Consider the following 20583-nt stretch of genomic DNA (forward strand, 5'->3'; position numbering starts at 1 on the left):
TTTAAAAAGAAGGATGCGTATGTGAGATACTTAAACATATGTAAATAATTTGAAGCAGAATTTAAGGAAGAAAATCTGGGAAATTATTTTTTTTCCTTTTTCCACTTTTATTTCCCCTGTCTCTTTATCCAGTTGGATCCTCACTTGTTTTTAATTCTCTCATCTCTTGAAGGAAGCGTAATTTAGGGTAATTATGCATTAGATTTTCTAGGATAGACAGACCAGCCACATTTAATGAAGACCTGCTTTTATCCAATTTTACTGCTAAGGGTTATCAAGTGATTTGCTGGAGGTCAAGCATTAAGTGTTGCCTCCCATTTTAGAACCACCCTATTTACTAGCCCATATTGTTGCTGATCTGGTTAGGCATACTGAAAACTGATGGAAAACATATTACTGTTTGATTGTCCTAATTACTACTTTCAACAGCACAACAGACTACAAAATTGGTTCACTTAAATTTAAGAATATGTTAAATTCTGAAGATCACCAGACATGTTTTTTTTTCTTTTCACAGTCTGCGTTTTGTACACACAAGCCATTGGAAACAAAGAATGGAGAGAGGTAAGATATGTATTCATGGTTGTATGAACTTTTAGAGTATACTTAAAGCTTGTCGCTTGCCCTAGCAGAAAAGAACATGTCATAGCCTCTTGAATGCCATGATAAACAACGGGAGTCCGATGTACCGGTAAACACTTAAAACCTAGTTGCATTAATCCCAATTTCCATGTCTGTATTGCATATTTCCATCAAAAGGGAAAACAAAATTAGAGAAAATACATGAGTTTCCTGTTTTACAGTCTCCCTGAGACAAATGAAATTAAATTTAGCAATCAGTCTGTACAAGGTTTGTGGATATCAAGAGAGGAAGGCACTCAAAACAGTACAAGATCTATGGAAGGATTCGACTGTGGTGATGGTCAGCGTCAGCAAAACTAGCCAGTAGCTGTGGTAGAGATCTATTTTTCCCATGTAGTGTCTGGGAGGAGTTAGGTGTTGCTGAATAGAGTATACACTGGGCAACAAGGGAGGGAGGGTATTATGTATAGGTTGGACTATGGCTTCTTAACCTATCAGTGTAAACACTGGAGAGAGATGTCTTAAGAAACTAAATCAAGTACATGTAAATTGGATATCTACAGCACATCAACATTTGTAGCCTGGAACTGTTTCCCTGTACTTAGTCATCTAATTTTTCTCCTTTAATGTTATTCTTCGAATGAGTTGATAGTGTTGGGGGAAGGGTGGTCATCTTTCTACTGATAACATGCGCTATTTTAGCTGCCTTACAGAGAGGATTGGTGGAACTGTTCTTCGTTGTAGGTGGTCTGCTGTGTGGCCGTGTGTTCTAAGAATAGAGCCAAGGGAGGAATGAACTATCTTACTGTTTTTCCCTGTAAAAGAGAGGAGTTCTGATGTTCTTGTTTTCAGAACTAATATTTTATGTGATTGCTACTGTGTAAAAATGCCAGTGGAGGGGCCAAGGGCAGAGAAAGCAGACCACTTCCCTGATAAAACCAGTCCTCTTCCCTGGTATATGGTGTCCTTGCCAGTTGGCTGGAGAAGTACACTTTCTGCATTGCTGAAACATGGTGGATGTGGGTTTCAGTCTTGTCGAGATTAGAGGATTGCATTTGTCTCCTGCTTGGAGAAAAGCCCGTATAACTGGGCAATGCATGAAAGGTTGTACCTATTTTGTTTGTAGCTTTTACTTAAATTGCTGCTCTCTGTTGTTCTGAACTGTGTACTGGACATCCTCTCGGTATACCTACTGGATCACATTCCTCTGGTGATTTGTGTGAAGAAATATCAGTCTGAGGACCCTAAATGGGAATTCACTAACTTTAATTAAATTGGCAGAAGTAGTGGACACACACAGAGTTCTAAGTGTCTGGATAGCTAACTCTGAAAACAGAGGAGTCTTCAGCCATTTAGGTGGCTTGATGCGATTTGGCAGTCAAGCCTAGATCGTCACTAAACCATTTGGGACCTTTCCTGGTCTAGGGTTAAGAGGACTTTGTCAGAAATTCTGGCTTTTTTTGTTGTCTAAGGTTCATGTGTAATTTTGTGGAATTTTCATGCTTCTCTGGTGTAACTGTTAAGTATTAACCATTTTTATTCTGGTAATTGTCCTGATGGTAAAATTATAACATTATAACCTTACTTAGAAAATATTCTGTGGGCTCATTTTGAGGTGATTTAGGAGATTGTTGATGGAAAGATTCTATCTGCTCTTGATTTTAACAGATCCAAGTTTGTAATAGTGGAATTGTGTCACTACCATATAGCTTTGTATTGTCTTCTGCCATCTTATCTCCTTGACCAAAGCAAAACCACCTGCACAAGGCAGTGTGCAACGTTATTGCTTGTATTACATCTTTGCACTGATTAGAGAGTATCTTGGCTAGGTGATGCACTTTGGCACGTGGTTATGGTAGCATATGCCAGTTTAGGAACTACAGGGGTTAAAACGGACTTTTGACATGGCACATGATAGAAAATATTTTTTTTTTCTTTTAAGACATAATTATCCCTATCTTGTCTATCAAAAGGTCTAGGTATTTACAACTCAGTTGACTGTTTAAACTATTTATAGTTAACGGAAAAAGATAAGATCCTGAGGGCAGTTCATCAGACCTAATTTAGACGTCTACATTAGATCAGATGAATCATTCTTTAGAAATGCCTCCAAGTGATGATCAAAAGCCTACATTTTTGACTATGTCAGATGTAAAGTTTGGTGAGTAGAAGCCCATTTCTTGTAGCTGTTATGACAGTCAAAACTCAGAGGCTGACATGATAGAAGGGCTGAGTCAGGACTGCATTTTATATGTTGTGGTGTATTATATTTATACCAGTGGTAAAAAATAAGGTGGTGGGTAGAAGGTTAGTTGGTATATATGTTAGCTGGGTAGTCTCATATCTTTATTTTTGTGCTTATTCTGCCTGCAGTGGTGAATGCACTAATACTGTGTTTTTCAATAAAATTCTGTCTATGTGTCTGTTTTATTGCATTTAAACACTTATTAAATATTTTACTAGCTGGTAGAGGTGGAAGTCACCTAGAATTGTTTGGAGAAGACAAAACAGAGACAAACAATAAGTGACTGATGATATGTGTAGACATTAAAGAATGGTGTTCAGTCATGGCAACATACTTTACCTTGTTTCTATTCCGTATCTTTTTATGCATAGTTCTTTTCCTTCTTTTGCCTAATTATTTTCTTTTGAACGCTGCAGAAAATGCTTGAGGATCATAAACACAGTAAATAATTTCATAATCTCCATAATTTCCCTAGCATTCTATTCTAGCAGCGTGCTTTTTTTCCCCTTCAGCTAAGCTATTCAGATGGATTCAATACAATAGTTGAATCAAACCCTTCATTTAATGAAAGGTAGGTGTTTTCTGGGCACTGACTCCTGTTTGCCTGCTATTCAGATTCCAGCGTTATTACCCAGTGTTATTCTTGCACACCATATCCTTAGCAAAGAATTTAGATGTTTTGTTCTCAATTTAATAGGGCTCTTGTTTTTCAAAACATTTTCCCTGTTTTCACTTACAGTGTGATCATCAGGTATTTCAATTTAGTATAAATGGCAATAAATGCATTATCAGAATCTGAGCTTTGGTTTTAAAATACTTACTTCCCCTTACTTTGTGAGGACACAAATAAGTCTAACTTATTTATCTACAGAAGCCTTAAATAATATACTGAAAGAATTTCTTCATTTCAAAGAGGGTGTTAATTCTGAAAACAAGAGGGAGCACTTCAAAGGTGAACGTTAAATAAATAATAGACATTGTAAAATACTCAACCGGTTGCAGTTCTACAGGCAATAAATATCCTCCAGTGGTAGGTGTTAAGGAACTTCCCATGGAGTGAGGCTCTGAGCTTCTGGTCCATCTACTGTAACAATGCATTGGATGCAAATTAATTTTGTATACCTGTCTGGAAGTCTGTTCCCTCACTGGTCCTCACCATGCTGACTTCCAGCTTCATTAGCTGCCAAATGTTATTTTACATCCTGAGTAAATTTCCACATCTTTTGAGTCTCCTTTGTAGATTTCAAAGTCTGTCTTTATGAAAATGACAAAGGCTAGACGTTTTATAATAGGTGTTTATTGGGATTTAGACTTTGGGTTTCTTTTAAAGTACTGGTGAAGTTTCGTTGGAACAATAGCTCGTATCTTCTGTAGCAGAGGGACATGGCATAAATAGGAATGTAGTTTGTAGCAGATAGTGGAAAAAGTTTCAGTACAAGGAAGCAAAGGAATGGAGAGCACGGAAGAAGCCTATACTGTCCCAGTTGTGAGGAAAGAATAAATCTTGTTGTTCCATGATACTCTTCTCACAGCAAAGCTTTCTCTGGCAGATTTCTTGAAAGAATCAACTGTTTGAGGGAATTAAGACAGTTGGAATAAAAGAACATCATATTTTCAAGAAAGTCATGTTTCCTTTCAAAGGAAACCATTAATGTAAAAAAGCCAAAGCATAGAAAAATGAGGAATCCTTTCTGGTTTTTATACGCTCATGATCGTACGACCATCAGTTAAAAAGGCTTATGTAGAAATCGCCATCATGTATGTGCAGTAGCAGATTTCATATGAGTGCCTGTGTGCATGTTAGAGGTCTGTTGTTGTTTTTTCTGATAATTAGTATGAGATTATATATTAAGAACCTTATTCTTCCTTTGGGACAAACACACTGCAGAACATCTTACAACTATGCTTTTTGCTTTTTCTAGGGTAGGCTTGGCAGTTGTGAATTTTTTTTGTTTGTTTCCGTGTGGTCTCTGTAATTATGATTATTTAAGTCTATTAGTCATTGTTATAACAGGCTCAATTTATTGGTACTGCTTTTTTTTTTCTCCACAATTGAAGTTTCTTAGTTGTTCTGTTCACATGTAGTGAAGCTAGATTACAAACTGAGAAGAGGATTGTCTTTTGTGTGCTCATGTCCCATTCTGTACAATGAGCTTCCAATGGAGAGTGTTACCTGGAGCTTCCTAAAGAATTTTCAAAAGCCATTTAGATCAGAGCCAAGAACCTAGTGATAGTTTAAACCATTTTTTTAGTTCATTAGTTTCCTAGACTTGTAACAGAATACTAGGTTCTGACTGCTCACGTTTCAAGAAAGATGTTTAAAAGACAAAAGACTAGAGATAAAAGTAATGAATTATCAAAATTAAAGAATTATTAAATTATTAAAATAATGTGCTGCACTGAAAAAAACATTAAATTATTTTCCTAATGGAAGAGTGAATTAAGGATAATTGCAATCAGCTATAAATATCAACACTAAGAACATAAATTTCATAATGGAAAACATTTCTGGCTAACAAAGGTGTATAGAAGGATCAAAAAGATGGAAAAGGAAGCGAAATAAAAATCGGACAAGAAACAACAACTAATTTTTCAGAATGGGGGTGACTAATTGTTGGAACAACTTCATTGCAATTGTGATAGAACACTGCAAATTTTAAAATACAAGAAAAGAGGGCGTACTTGGTATTATTCTCAAGTTCACTCATGACCATAAAGTTGGAGCAAGAATTAATTCAGCATGAATTAATTCAATAATTAATTGATATAAAAGGTGGTCAGCAGAGGGTTGGGTTAGACCATCATATTTATAGTAGTTGCATCGTATCTTTGATACTGGACTTACCCAATCTGCTAGTCCTTTATAACTCTGATGATAAAACGAAGGTTATGATTTTCCATTAACCTCAGAGCCCAGGCTGGATGACTAGATTGAGATGGTCTGAAAATTCAAATGACTAAATAAATTTTAAAAATCCTCTTGTACCAGGAGAGCTTGCATTATGAGGTGACAAAGACTCCATCTCAGGAAAGCCAGAAATGGGATTCTGTTCTTGATTTTCCTTGTTGAATGTTTATTTTCCTTTAAACAGTTAAATGGATTCTGTTACTCTCCTGAATGACATTTCTAAAGGCATTTGCTTATTGGTCATGTTAAGATTTTACCTTTACACAACTGTTAGTGGGGAAACTAGGCTACGCGGAGAACTAATTAATTAGCAGCTATGTTATTAGTCGTAAGTGATTGGATTATAGAAATAACCTGTTCTGCTTAAAAAAGGCTATAGGTAATTGGGAAAACAGATTTTAAAAGATGATGTTTCATTTAGCTGAAAAGTGTAGACTGGTGATTTTTGGAGGCCAGCGTTTTAACGTCATCTATAAGATACATTTTAATAGTAATTTGTCGGTTAAGTAATTAGTTATATTATTTTGATGTGAAGAAATCCTTTGTGTAGCCCTTGGAAAAAAGTAAACAGACCAAAAAACTGAAGCTTCAATTAAAAAAAAATAATTTAAAATAAGGTAGAGAAAAGTTAGCAGTGCCACTAAATTCAGTCTCTTGAATTTTGTAACAATTGCAGTGTAACTGATGAGAGACAAAGATAGCAGTGTAACGGGCATTCTGTTAGGCCTCCTCTGGTCTCAGTGTGATTAAATCATCAGCATATTCCATTCCACATTTATCTTCTTTTACTGATACACTTCTGTCACGCGTTTTAAATCAAGTCTGAAAGATTTCCCAAGTGTAACATGGTTATAGTGTAAAGTGGAATATTGTTTACTGAAAAAAATGCAGATTTGAAGGGACGAAAAGTACTTATAAATTTATGATATTTTACTGTTCTGAAAACTTAAAACTAACATTTAGCTGCCATTTTATGGCTATTTTTTTCATTTTGAAGTAACTTTTGAATTCATACATAGTTCTGTTTCTAATGGAACTATAAAACTTGAAAACCCAAGGTATGAATTATGACACAATCATGGAATAAATTAGGTGAAAGGAACTCTTGTGTTATCCAGCTTCCGACTCATTTGCTGTGTCTGGTTCATCCTCCTGATCCATGCAAAGCCATCTTCAAAGTTCGGCCAGGTTGTTCAGGGCCTTTCCCAGCTAAGGTTTGAAATTCTATAATGGCAGAGACCGCATAATTCTCTGGGTGCCCCATTCCAGTGCTTAATCCCTCATTCTGCAAGAGTGTTTCCTTTATATTCCTTCAAAATTTTGTTTATTGTAACTTCTCACTATTGCATCTTGTCTCTTGGTTGTGCTGTCAGCTGTTTGGCTCTGTCTTCTGTAATGCTCTTTAGGTACTGGAGGATGGTAGTGGAAATAGATCTTCCGTAAACCATCCCTTCTCCAAACTCCATCAGCTTTTAAGTTGTGTGCTCCAGCCTGCTGATTGGGGGTTGGGGTTTGTTTTTGGTTTTTTTTTTTAGGGTCCATTTAACTGAACTGCCTCCAGTCTGTTGATTCCATTGTATTTAGAGACCCAAACTGTACCCAGTTTTCCAGGTGAGGCCCCACATGTGTTGAATAGGGTCTATGCTGACCCTCGTACAACCCGATATGTTGTCAAACCCTCATGGCTGCACCAGGACCTTTTCTGCGCAGCTCGTACCCCACCACTCAGTCCCCAGTACCAGCACAAGACTTCAAATTTGTCTTTGTTGAACTTTGTGAGAGAGTCCAGAAGGCTGTATAAATAAGCTGGGTTTTTGTCTGAGGTGAGTGTCTGTGTCCCCCTCCAGTCACAATCATTTTAGGGTATGTAGGAACAAAGGGAACAGTCCTTTCCTTTGCCTGGCTGTGTGCCTGTATCTTGCTTTTTCATGCACTTGTATAAATTGTCACACCCCCAGTCCCCTCGTACCTTCCAGCTGAGTTAAATGGAGAGGTTTTTTGAGGTACAAGCCCACCGTCCCATGTCACATTAGGGACAGCATTGCCAACAGGTCAAGGGCGCTGATCCTTGCCCTCAGCATCAGTGAGACCATAGCTGGAGGGCTGTCTCCAGCGCTGAGCTCCCCTCCGTGAGAAAGATACGGACATACTAGAGTGGGTCCAGCAAAGGGCCACAACGGTGTTAAAGGGACTGGAGCATCTCTGGTATGAGGAAAGGGTGAGAGAGCTGGGACTGCTCAGCCTGGAGAAGAGAAGGCTTACGTTTTATCTGTGTTTGTAAGTACCTGATGGGAGGCAGTAGAGAAGGCAGAGATGAACTAATCACAGCTGTATCCAGTGAACGGACAAGAGTCAATAGGTACAAATTGAAATACCGAAAATTCTATTTAACATGAGAAAAAAAACCTTTTCACCATGAAGGTGAACTTACACTGGAACAGGTTGGCCAGAGAGGTTGCGGTGTCTCTGTCCTTGGACATACTCAAAGCCTGACTGGACAACCTTCTCTAGCTGATCCTGCTTTGAGCAGGAAGGTGGAACTGGCCAATCACCCAAGGTCCCTTCCAGCCTCAAGCATTCTATGATTCTTGTCTGTTTTTCTTAGCCATTAATTTTCTTCTCCTCTGAATGGCTTTTCCAAAGTCAAGTATATCCTTCTGTTGTCCAAACTGACACTACTATTTCAAGAAGGATTGTACTGTCAGAAAATCATCTGTTTATGAAGGTGTCAAGCCAGAGGTTTGTCGAGAGAGGTATTAGCGCTCCTAAATGGACTCTTTTGACAAGTTGTCCTGTGAGCTTACGAAGTTATTTTGGCTTTGTGCCTTTGAATTTAGATGATGACTTTGGCAGCAGAAAGTAGACTTTCTTATGCTACAGCTCCCTGTGTTCTTTGTTTCTGTGCATCTTCCATGTATATAGAAGCGTAGGTCCCATATGACTGAGTAAGATCCTCTTACTCTCCTTCAGGCTTGTCCTGATCTGAGGATTTAAAGAACTTCAGTAACATTTCTTTCCCTGCCTGGTGATTAAGGAATCTCACAGGACAATTTGCTACTTGAATCTGCACAAGCTGGGAGATATTTTCATGGATATCTTCGTATATGCGTGTCTGATTCTGTTGGACGAAGCATGAGAGGCTACCAGAACTTGACACATGTTCTTTGCTTACTTGCTGTGCCTCTGGTGGTTTTGTGAGTTACAGTGCAGTCATGGTTGCATCTTCTTTTTGAAGGCCCAGAGTCCCTCACTACTAGAGGAGGTCAGCATTTATCAGATAGCAGTACCAAGGACAAATCTCCTCTTTATGCAGCTGATTCCAGTCTTTGAGAGAGTTTGGACAGTTTACTGTAAGAGTGCAAACAGAAGAAATAGGACACTTGAGGGGGACAAAATATAGAGATTAAATATATTCCTGTTCAGAACTGCAAAATGGATGGTCCTTATGACCCCATTGTTTTTAATTTTTCACCCCTGGTCTGATAAACTGCTGTCTGCTGGCTCGTGTCAGAGAGTGGCTTCTCATTTTCAGTGCATACCTTCAAACAGTACTGAATGCCTAGATATTGCTGCATATTTCATTTTATCAGCCATTCCAGCTTTCAGTTTTTCCTGGCTGTTGAACATTGTGGAATGTTATAAAGCATGCAGCTGACAGGGGAAGGTTTTATTTGTAAACACTGAGATTTATTTGCCCTAGAAACTGATTGGAGGCTTTGAAAGTACATAAAACTTGAACTCTACCATTCAGAGGGGAAAGAAAGGCCCTTTAGCCCAGGCAAGTATTCCAGCCGTACTTGTTCCCACAGAAATGCCAGCTTTCTATCACTGATACTGTTTCTTGTTGATTAAAACTTGGCCATAGTAGTCACCGGTTCAAGAGAGTGTTTTACAGCACTCTGCCACTCAACTTTATCACAGCGTTTCAGAGAACACCTTGAATCATTTCTCAAAAGACCGACTTTTTTTCACCCAAAACAGTAAGGATCAAACTATTTGTTCGTGTTCTGATCTGTTTCCGGCATCATGTGCATCCTGTGTTAGTCCTCTGTTAAGAGACTGGGGGATTTTATTTTGAATATCCAGTATCTTCATCACTCTGGGGAGCTTCTGGAGATTTCTCCTGCCTACGTCTGTATAATGCTTACCCCCTTCATTGCAGTTGCTTTAGCTTAGCACAGCTGAAGAAATACAGTGATGGGTAATGAGAAAACTTGCTTTCTAAACAATTTGTGCCTTAGAGCATATTCAGAAGCCTTCTTGCAGGGGTTATCAAGGTTCCAATGAGGCCAGGAAATCAATCCACCTAGATTTTAAGACTTGATGTAAAGCAAAGGAGTATGCTAATAGACGCTAAATGTTAAATATTCTTTACCTTTTTATTTGGAGATGGTATCGTTCATTGGGAAGATAGTTTTGCTTCTCTGTCTTTTATAGGGAGTGTAGAATATGGGGATCTCTGAATAAGGCTGTCCCAATTGGACATCTCCCAGCATAGCAAAAGTGAAGGTACCTAACAGGATTCAAGCACACTCTGTAAAGACGCAAATCACCGCTCTGTCACTTCTGAGGCTTGTTTCTTTTCCTGAGACTTTATAGAGCTGTGTCTTGAAGATGTATTAACTTTTGTTGAACATTTTGTTGTACCTGAGACCTTTGGGTGGGTAGTTGCTTTTTGCAAAGCAGTCGTCCTCTGAGATACAGGCCCTCTTCTCCAGATGACCCGTGTGAATGAATGGTGCTTGGAGGCAACCCCCTGCAGTCTGAATGCGAGCACGGTCATTCAAAGGAGGGGAAAAAAAAAGAGTTGCTGACAATAACAGAGTTTCTTTAGAGCACACAAATAATGTGGCTGGAGTTCTTTGACATTTTATTTTAATAAGAATCAAGCAATGAAAGAACAGAGAGGAAAAGACGGTGGAGTATGCTGTGTCCTTCTGTACCAAGTATATGTTAAGCATGCAGGGGCCGGGACAGGGAGGCTCCTCTTGGAGTCTGAGTAGCTCCGTGCAGGTTATAGTGGTTAGATTCACATCCGTGATGTGAAAACATTTTTAGGAAATACATCTCAAAAACCTTCAGTTACAAGAAGGTATATTCTTTCTTTATCCACGTTCATTGATTTAGTTGAGTCCTGTCAATGAAGAGGTTGGCAGTCTTTCAGTCATTCAAAAGTCTCTAGTCACAAATTGCAGTTTTCAGGACTCCTTAATGATGATCTTTCAGCAGACTGTCAAAAAACTCTTCAGTAGATTATATTCAAATTATGTCTTGATGTGCTCAGTATCTAGGACAAAATGAAATGCTCATTTCAGTAATAACTCATTCATTTTTGTTTTGTTTTCTGAGTATCTTGAAAGAACAGCTAGAACAAGAACAAAATTATTACACTGATATTTTATGATCAGTCATTTATATGTGATGTATATGAACTGAAGTCAATCAAAAGTATTCGGGGTTGGGTTTTTTTTTTTTTTGGTAAAACTAAAATATTTTCAGCTTGATGAGAGCTGAGGCTCTCCCTCCACCAAGAAACACCAAGAAAGAAAAGGCATTTTGCAGAAAGTCAGGGAGAGGAGAGATGAAGAGAGAACTGAACTGAAGTGAAATAGGAGCTGGATAATGCAAAAATGATATACTTATAATGGAAGAACTGTGTTCCCTAATATTTAAAGCTATCTGAAATAAGCAATAATTTGAAGCTTTTGCTTGCTGTTGTTTTTTGAGGAAACAGTGGATTTTTATGTTACTGAGTTTCTTCCCCAAATTTTTGTGGATTCTGATCGGCTTTGGGAGCTGATATTTATAAAGTTTAGGTCATATGATACGGGGTGTGCACCACTTTTTATATTGAAATAGGAGATCTGCTAGTCTCTCTTCATCCACGGATAACTGACCTGTTCATGTGAATACAGTCATTTTCTTTTATGGCATCTGTTTAAGAGAATTTTTTACAGGCTCTCTGATATCTCACATATTGCTGGTATTGGCAGTCTGCTTAATTGTACTTCATTATAGCGTGTGGCTTAAACTTATACTTTTCTTTTACAGTTTGGAAGAACAGAAGTAATTGATAATACTTTAAATCCAGATTTTGTAAGAAAATTTATAATGGACTACTTCTTTGAAGAAAGAGAGAATCTGCGCTTTGATTTGTAAGTTAACAGTCTTTGACTCTAGTAGTGTAGCTTCTGTAAACATATTAAGTTTTTTGCAGCGTAAAATTAACTTGAAATTAGATAGTATCTATTGACATGGAATATGTTCATAAATTGATTTAGCATTGCTTCCTCAGATTGATTTAGCGTTGCTTCCTCAGAAATAAAAATGTAACATAATAATGACTGAGTTTTAAGAAATTGGCAGGTGTTAACTAGTCAAAGTGCAATCATACTCACAATCATTACTTCTTGAAAATAGAAAGCTAAGGAAGTCAATAAAACAGGTATGGATATACTGTCCAGAAATAAAACGTTGTACAAGTAGTACAGAAACAAAATTTTCTTTACTAAAATAAATGCCAGTATGCATCTAAGTATACTAAATTCTAAGATTTTAAAATGAAGGCAGTGATGTTCTAGAAGTTTTGACATTATTCCAGATGTACTCATTCCATTCAGGCGATGGAATTGGTTTGATTTGCACTTTATTCTTTGGAAAGTAGAATACAGAGAGTTCAGTTACCTTGCACGTCATCTGTTACGTATCACCCTATTCTTATTATTTCAGTCTCTGTGATAATCAAGCTTGTCTTGTTATTTTAATTTACATCCCCTTTTTTATTAGCAATTCTTCCTGACCTTGGTCTATGAGAGAGCAGTTGAATATCCCTCTTAGATAAGTAAGGGAAAGCCATGCACCCGTTGTTGCAGTGTAGTATGCATAGTGGCCACAATTTTTCTTTACATGTCCTTTTTAGTTGAACCCTTTTCCTTTTTCTTTTTGTTTCCTTTGCAAGGAGTTAGCTTGAGTTTTGTCAGTTCCTATTTTGTGTTCTTAAGATTTCTGCCTTCATGTGTATTTCTTTTAGTTTGTTTGTTCTTGAGAGAGATTTAAGAGAATCCTCTGTTAAGTCACTTACTGAATAAATATATCAAGAAAGATGTAATCCTAAAGATTTAGGTCTCCTGATTTGTGTAATGGAATTGTGACAAATCCTACTCAGGTGTTGATTATAGCAGTGGTAAGTTGTAGTATTATCGCTTCCCAATTTAAAGTTACATTGCAAGTTTGCCTTGATATAGAGATTGCATTTATTACATTTCTGTCTTGTAGACAGCAAAGCAGATGAAGAAAGACTTCATAATTTGCCTAAAATCTCCCAGCAAGTTCATGGTAAAGCCTTTTTTAAAATCTTCTAGGCTTTAGTCTTAATGTGGCATTTACTTACCCAAGAAGTTGCTTCAGAGTGACTTTGCCAGTCTCTTGATTCTCCCCCTGAGTTTCTGGAATGCAAAGCAATCTGTACTTTAAGCAGGGCATAAAATAAATAGGGCAGTGATCACATTAGTCATGATTTTTCCCATAGCAGTGGAAGAAAAAGTATGATGCCTGGTAGATGCATGTTAGCAACACTAAAGTTACGTAGTTTTCCAGATTTTGTTTTAAGTTGCCAGCAGGGTGTACTGAAATGCTCTTGAATGGCAGCATTTCCTATGTTGTGGAAACAAAGAAAAACCCTATGTCTAATTTTTCTTTAGCTGTAAATGTCTTTTTGTAGCATGTCAGAATGCTTCCTAAGTTAACGAGAAATGTTGGAGGGATGGGTGAGGAAAAAGGTTCTGTTGTACTGAATACACCGATAGCAGCTAGCTGTTTCCATCTAAACCTCAACTATTTCAAGGAGTGGAAGGAAATACTCAATGCCAAGATGACTACAGGGTGCTTCTAGATGGCTAGGTGCAAATACTTTCTTCTTCACCATGGAAGCCTGGTGCAGACTTTATTTTTTTTATTTTAGAAGTTGGGTTTAATGTCATTAAATCTGATGAGTCTTAACTGTTGCCTGCTATTTAAAATAACTTTAAGAGATAGTCGCTTTGTGAAATAGAGGATTCTCCTCCAAGTACGGGTAAAGCGTTGCTGAAATAAAGACACAGTTGGGGCTGTGTAGGAATCTTGATTTGATTGCCTCTTGCTCCTCGAAGGATGCATGGATGTTATGGGGAGGGGGGAGGGGGAGGATGCAGTGCAATGGGAGTGAAGAGCCAAAGAAATGAACCAGGAAAGAGAAAGCTAGGCTCAGTCTAAGGAAATAAAGCTTCGAAGATAGCAAAGAAAGGAAAATCTGTAAAGAACTTCTGGGTAAGTGCTATCTGAAAAGCACTTGGACCTGGAAGGGGAAATACAGGCTCCTGTTTGATTCTTCATGTACTCAAAGAAATGGACTCCTGTTTGTTTATTTATGAAAAGCTGTAAATATCAAACATACTCTGTACTTATCAGAAAAACCCGACTGCTTTCTGCTGCTGTTCTGGATTACATGGACACAAGTGCATTTTCAACTCAAAGCCGAATAACTGTTTTTAATGTTTGCCTGCAAGTGCTCATATAGCCATAATCTGTGAATTTACTTTAGAGCCCTATAACAATGATAGAATAAGAAATGAAATATTGTAGAACTCAGACTTTAAAATATGAATCTCATATAGCTACTTACGGATTAAAACTCCGATTCAGATCAGGAAAGAAGCATCTTTAGAAGGCTTCCTTTTTTAAATTCCTCAGCGAAATTCTGTAGTGCTGTTGGCCAAAGTTATTTTTCAAAGAAAGAAACTCCTCATAGGATTCATATTTTTGCAACAAAAAAGAAAGCTGCTGGTATATCTCTGATTCTTTTGGTGCTCTGATAAATGAGCACGAGCCCCCTCCCAAACCGTACAGCCACCAGTGTCTCAGGCTCCTTTCTGTTCCTATTTCATCATTTGTAGCTGACTTTGCCAGTGAAGTAGTTCTTTGTTTTAGCTGTGTAGCCAGCCCTCAGGTCAAATTACCAGTTGTGTTTTTCTGTTCAATTTCATCAGACAGTATGCAATTACGTTTTTTAAAACAAACAAACAAAAAACCCAACAAAACCCCAAACCCCTGGTGTTAGTGATTTCTATAGTCCTTTCTTTGTTTACAAATATGCTTCTAAAACTTTGACTGTGCTGCACCACATCTGGCTACGTTATGGTATTCCCGTCCTCCTGACCTGTGATCTGGTCCACGGTGCATCCCACCAACCAGCTGTGGCAGCACAACCAAAGGGACAGGGTACCACGCGGTGGGAATGGAAACAGGCAGGGGAGACTGAGGCGGGTGTTAAGGATACATTTTCAGTTTAGTTACTGGTATTGAATCCGAATGTAGGGTTTGATAAAAATGTTCATATGGGTTATCTGATGAAGATGGACGACTATGGAAGTACAGCAATCAGTAATCCCCCAAGAATTTCGGAGAGTACTTTTTTTTTTTTTTAAATATGACTTCATAGTGGAAGGGAAACAATGGCATTTTCTAGCTGGAGAAAGAACAAGATTATGATAAGCTGAAAAGAACAAGTCAAATTCTTGCTAGAAGCGATTTAGTTTATTGTCAGTTATTTCTATATAATTAGTCAAACGACTGAAAAATTACCTAAGAAAATAATTCACAATTTAGTTTGTTTTCCAAGATTAACTTTTAATTTTTGTTCTGGTGTTTGGCAGCTTTCATAGTTCAAACAGGAATATCAGAATAATTTCTTTTAGTAGCCTGCACTTTACTGGAAACTATTTCATTTCAAATAGTTAGTGAACGGTAATCCTGTAATCTGTGGTCATTCCATTCGCCTTCTTTACTGGTGAGACTTCATGAATCTGTTTGTGTAAATTTCACACATTGAAATAGGTGAAAGATTGTTTGATTTTTGGTTCTTTACATTGTCGTCAGATCTGTCATCTGGCAACTCTGATATAACTTTCTTTTTTTTTTTTTTTTTAAAGCTATGATGTTGACTCAAAGAGTCCTAATCTATCCAAACATGTAAGTTTTTCCTCGCTATTATATGTTCTTGTGCTGAAATGCTAACACTTTCTTAAATATGTTTACTTTCTTTTGACTGTAAGTAATACCAGATGCATAGAGACAAAACCAGTGATTGTGCTGTGGTTAATAACATATATAATGCTCATGAGTATAATTTTAATGGGACATTCCTCCTCTAAAGAGCATATTTAAGCACACATGTATACCTTTTCAGATATGTCATGTGCTGCGTTTTGTTGATAGTTCTTTGGGTTCTAAAAATTGTGAACATGATTTGATTGTGTCACATTTAATATTAGTAGAAACCTTTTATGCTCGTGTCGTCTTGAAGTGGAAGGGACTCAATAGTAACTTTGAAATTTAGAGATGCAAGAGTAGAATTCAGAGGCTTCTGAGGGAACTTTTTAAATAAATACAGGAAGGTTTTTTGTAGAGAACCTCTAAGAGTCTGGAGCAAAGGAAAAGGGAATAATGGAAGGAATGTTGTGTGTTTGTGCTTCACGGTAAAAAGATAAGACTTTTAGCCATTGATCTCCAGTTAGATCCTCCCTGTAAAGATTTAAAGCCCCTGACAAGCTGTTCTCTATCTCTGTCATCATGGAAAGGTGGTCTGAATAACTGCAATGAAAATGGAAGTCTTCCCTATAGTGTCTTCAACAAGGATAAAGCCTCATCCTGGGCATCTGCTCAAGATGGTTTGCACTTCTGTAGTAACTAGTTTATACGAATTCTTTTCTTTTTTCCCCCGAAACATACTTCTTTGTACAAAAAACTCATATTAAACTTTCGAGAAAAAAGATAAGACACAAGATAAGTTATTCACTATGAAAGTGCAAAGAAAGATATATGCAACTATATAGCCTACATCTCATTGTTTGATTACTGGAACAGGAGTTGAAGGTTTGAGTATCTTGCTGAACCCATGGGGAAAAAAAGGACAAACCAATGAGAAAATAAACCAATGTTCCTTTGAAGACTATTCAAGTAGATCTTGAATTACATATGTGCCTGTTATGTTCTAACTGGTACAGGCTAAGCATACTCAGATGCCCTAGGTCCTGTTTTTTAAACGGTGCCAATTTCCTGGAATCTTCTGTTGTGGAGGGAAACTTTATTCTTTAGGCAGTAACATTAATATTGGAAATATCTATTTCCCCCCATTGTCTTTAAGAGGACATCTGTACAGATTGGTGCAGACTTGGTATCTGTGCTGAAGACATCCAAACTCTGTCATATAATATTACGCACACGAAGAAGATGTCTCTGAGAACCCTGTGAGAGGTGGTAGCTAGAAATGGCTTTTTTACCTATAGCAATTTATTTCCATCGTTTCCCAAGTGCTTTGGATTGTTCCTTTTGCTGCCAGGTTCCTGTGTCTCTCTGCCATAGCTCTTAAGAATTTGGGCAGTGAGTAGGTAGGAAGTGAGCAGAGCTTTGCTCGTATCCATGCCGTGGGAGCTTGGTGTGTCGGAAAAATGTTAGGCTGGTAGCATTTGCATGGCTAGACTGCTCATGAGTCATAGTCACCTTGTGTGGAAAACAAGATCTTCCCTGTTCCTAAAAAAAAAAAAAAAAAAAGGCTGTTGACCCATTCCTTTGGAAATACTGGGCAGCATTTAACAGTTGACCAGTTTGGGGCATGAAGAAAGAGTCAGCCTGAAGAATTTCAATTTCAGTGACTCAGTTTTGGCAAAACGAGAAGCAAATGAAGCACGTTTTATAATGGATGTATGAAGTAACCAGACTAGACAGTGCTGCCATTGTAGCTGACTGTAATAATGTTTATAAAACTGGCTACCTGAAATCAGACTTCTGTGTTCATGGTAACTTCCTGATTTAAGAAAAAAACCACAGAGTAATGAACAATTGTCACTAATAACAAGCTGTGGAACTAATAGGAATTAATCATAGAAACTCCACCAAAAAAAAAAAAAAAAAGGAAATTGTGGAATACGGGATTTCAGTGTAGAAAATGGTGTTACTTTAGAATAAGTCACGCCTGATGTTTTTAAAAATTAATGAGGAGCTGAGTATTTTCAGATGAATTTTAGCCATTTTAAAGGCTTAATCTATATGGAAGTGCCTCAGTGACAGATCAGTTAAAGGACGTAGTTAAAAAATGTGGGTTTTGCAGGGTTATTTTCCTCTTCACTGGGATTAGTTCTCGGATCCAATTCGCTGTATGGACCCATAACTAACCCAGCTCAGAGATGGGAAGGAGTGGCCTGGGCTGACAGAAGAGTCAGAACTGCTTGTACAGATATTCGCTACTATATACCATATCATAAAGCTATGGTTTGCTGTATAGGAAATATAGCATTTCAATTCTCATTACTGTTTGTGAACAAATCTCACAAATTTATCCTTACCGCTGCTGCCCGCGATGCTGGGAAGAGCAGTGCTAGCAAGCTCTTCTCACTTGCAAGATATGGAGCGTGACTGCAGAACAAATTTTTTTTCAATACTCGTACAACAGGTTGAAAATCTATTCATATTTTTATACCACGTATGTTACAGGGAGACATAATATGAAAATTAGCTGATTTTTAGTGATACAGTTAAATTATAAAACGCAAAAATAAAGTCTGTCATTAAAGCAATCCAGGATGCTCGTACAGGTCCTGCACAGACTTGAATTTCTGCCAACATAATTAACTTCCAAGAAATTAATAGAATAAGTGTAGAATCTCCTGATAAAAGAGAAATTTATTAAAATGCTCCAGTTAAAGAAGGTAAAGAAACAGTCGTGTTTCTAAGGCTTTTAATTTTTTTCCATCTGTTTCTCTTTTGTTGACGAAAAAGGCAATATAAAAACAGTAAGTGGAGTGCATTAGAGTTACTTCTGTAAACGAGACCCAGTGTTATGTAAAATATGTAGTAGCAAGTCTGTTTTATGATTCATTTTGCATAATTATTATTAAGGTGCGTTCTACAGCATGCGTTCTACAATAGTGAACAGCCCAGATAAATGGGAAACTGAATTTCAATGTGAAATATGAGTTCTGAGGTTTTATGTTACTGCTTTTCAGGATTTTTTGGGACAGATGTTTTGTACGCTGGGAGAAATAGTTGGATCACAGGGGAGCAGACTTGAAAAATCAATTGTGTAAGTATGTCGTTCTTGAATGTAGGATGAATACCTGCTGCTTCATGAGGTGAGATTGTGGGGTTTTTTTTGCTGTGAGGTATCTTGACAGACATGGCTTCTAAGAGAGAATAAATTGTTAGGTACAAAAGAAGTCTTTCTTTATAGACTATAATAATTTAAGTTTCAATTTGGACAATTAGCAAAGGAATTGACTCATCCAGAATTTTTTTCGACTTCATCACGTCTTGCATTAGAAATAGTTGGAATATAGTTATCTTAAAAATGTTTTTCTTTCTAGTTCGCAAATTAACACATCATAAATCTTTATTGCCTTTTGTTCAAGCATCAAGGAAGAAAACCCTCACTGTTTCAAAACAAAACATTCCTACTTGTATTTCTATTGTTCTCAATAATACAATTCCCAAACAATGAGGCAGTCCAGAGTGTCAAATATTTTCTATTTACCCTACTAAATTTATCAAAAACTTTCTTATGATCAACGTATTTTTCTCCCACTGAGAGGATTTTGATGTTTGCAAACCATTGTTCATACAGATGTACAGATATTTAAAATACAAATTATGTGAACAATCTTCATTGTCTATTCCTAAGTAATCTTTGAGTAGTTGAAAATATTTCACCATTTTTATCTAAATATATGCTACAAGTTCACATATGACATTAAAAGCAATCATTTAAAGGTATAGCTGGACATTTCATGGGATGGTAATATCTTTTGATTTGGAATTTTTTTGGGCGTTTTGTTGTTTGGTTTGGGTTTTTTTTTCCCTTTAATAGTAATTGCACTGTAGTGAATGTTCACGAATTGGTTACTCTTGTTTGATGTTTGTTCTTGTCCCATTTTACTGGGTTCATTATAAGTAATACACCAGGGTTACTTCATTTACCTTTCTTCATCACTGATTTCCTTATAAGCGCAGTTTTCCAGCTTAGCAAGCCTTGCATTATTCTGGGCCAAACTTTGTTGAAAACAGCACGCAGGGCACAGGTTCTGACTTTGTATTCAAATAACAAGAACCAGGATCTGGATGAACTACAGCAATTTGCAAAATTCAGGATGTAGGTATTATTTTAGTATAGTTGCAAAGACAAGAAAACTCCCTAATCAAGTTATATTAATGATGCTTTATTAATCTGAGGTAAAATTCTTAAGAAATATGTTCCTAGCCATGCATTTTGTTCTATGTATATATTTGATGTAATTAACCATTTCTGTTACTCAGATGACCCTTTTATATCTATCTTTAGCAGTTTATATGGTTTATACACTACTTATCTTTTCGTGTACGTAGCTCGTGTCCTGTACCTACCTTAAACATTAGTTTAAGTAGTAGCTTTGAAGTCCTGTGAGAAATCTCAGAAGTCAGTATTTTGTTATCAGTGTCCAAAATATACCAATGGTAGCCTTTTCCCCTAGATTTTATTAGAGGCTTTTTTTTCTTGTTTATGTAAAGAAATTAATGTCACTGATAAAATAATTTAAAAAAGCATTTCTCTGGTTTGTATCACATAGCATGGTAATGTTCTGTGGAGGTGGCCCTAAACTTTTCATCGTGGTGAAAACAGTGGCCGGCTTCAAGGAGACCCGCATGTGATAGCTGTAATTTACTCTTTCAGGAGCTTTGAAGTGTTGGGCTATCGTGCTAAAAACTCTTCTCCATACTTGAATCCAATTAAATTCTTAAATTTTTACAATTACAATGCAAGCATAAACCTGGAAAAGCATCTGAA

At 37.2% G+C, this 20583-nt stretch overlaps 1 protein-coding gene across 4 annotated transcripts in view; it reads left to right on the forward strand.

Moving 5' to 3' along the window:
• CPNE8 (copine 8) overlaps positions 1–20583 on the forward strand; it is a 106697-nt gene that overhangs the window by 19812 nt on the left and 66302 nt on the right. For all 4 annotated transcript variants that reach the window (XR_012586634.1, XR_012586640.1, XM_074583786.1 and 1 more), the window contains exons 3-6: positions 518–564; positions 11787–11890; positions 15701–15740; positions 18773–18849. Coding sequence is in view for 2 of the 4 variants with exons in the window: in XM_074583786.1 (XP_074439887.1) it covers positions 518–564; positions 11787–11890; positions 15701–15740; positions 18773–18849 (268 nt within the window). In the remaining 2 variants the exon portion in view is untranslated. The remainder of the gene's footprint in view (positions 1–517; positions 565–11786; positions 11891–15700; positions 15741–18772; positions 18850–20583) is intronic.

Source organism: Larus michahellis, chromosome 1 (genome assembly GCF_964199755.1).
Source record: "Larus michahellis chromosome 1, bLarMic1.1, whole genome shotgun sequence".
NCBI lineage: Eukaryota > Metazoa > Chordata > Aves > Charadriiformes > Laridae > Larus > Larus michahellis.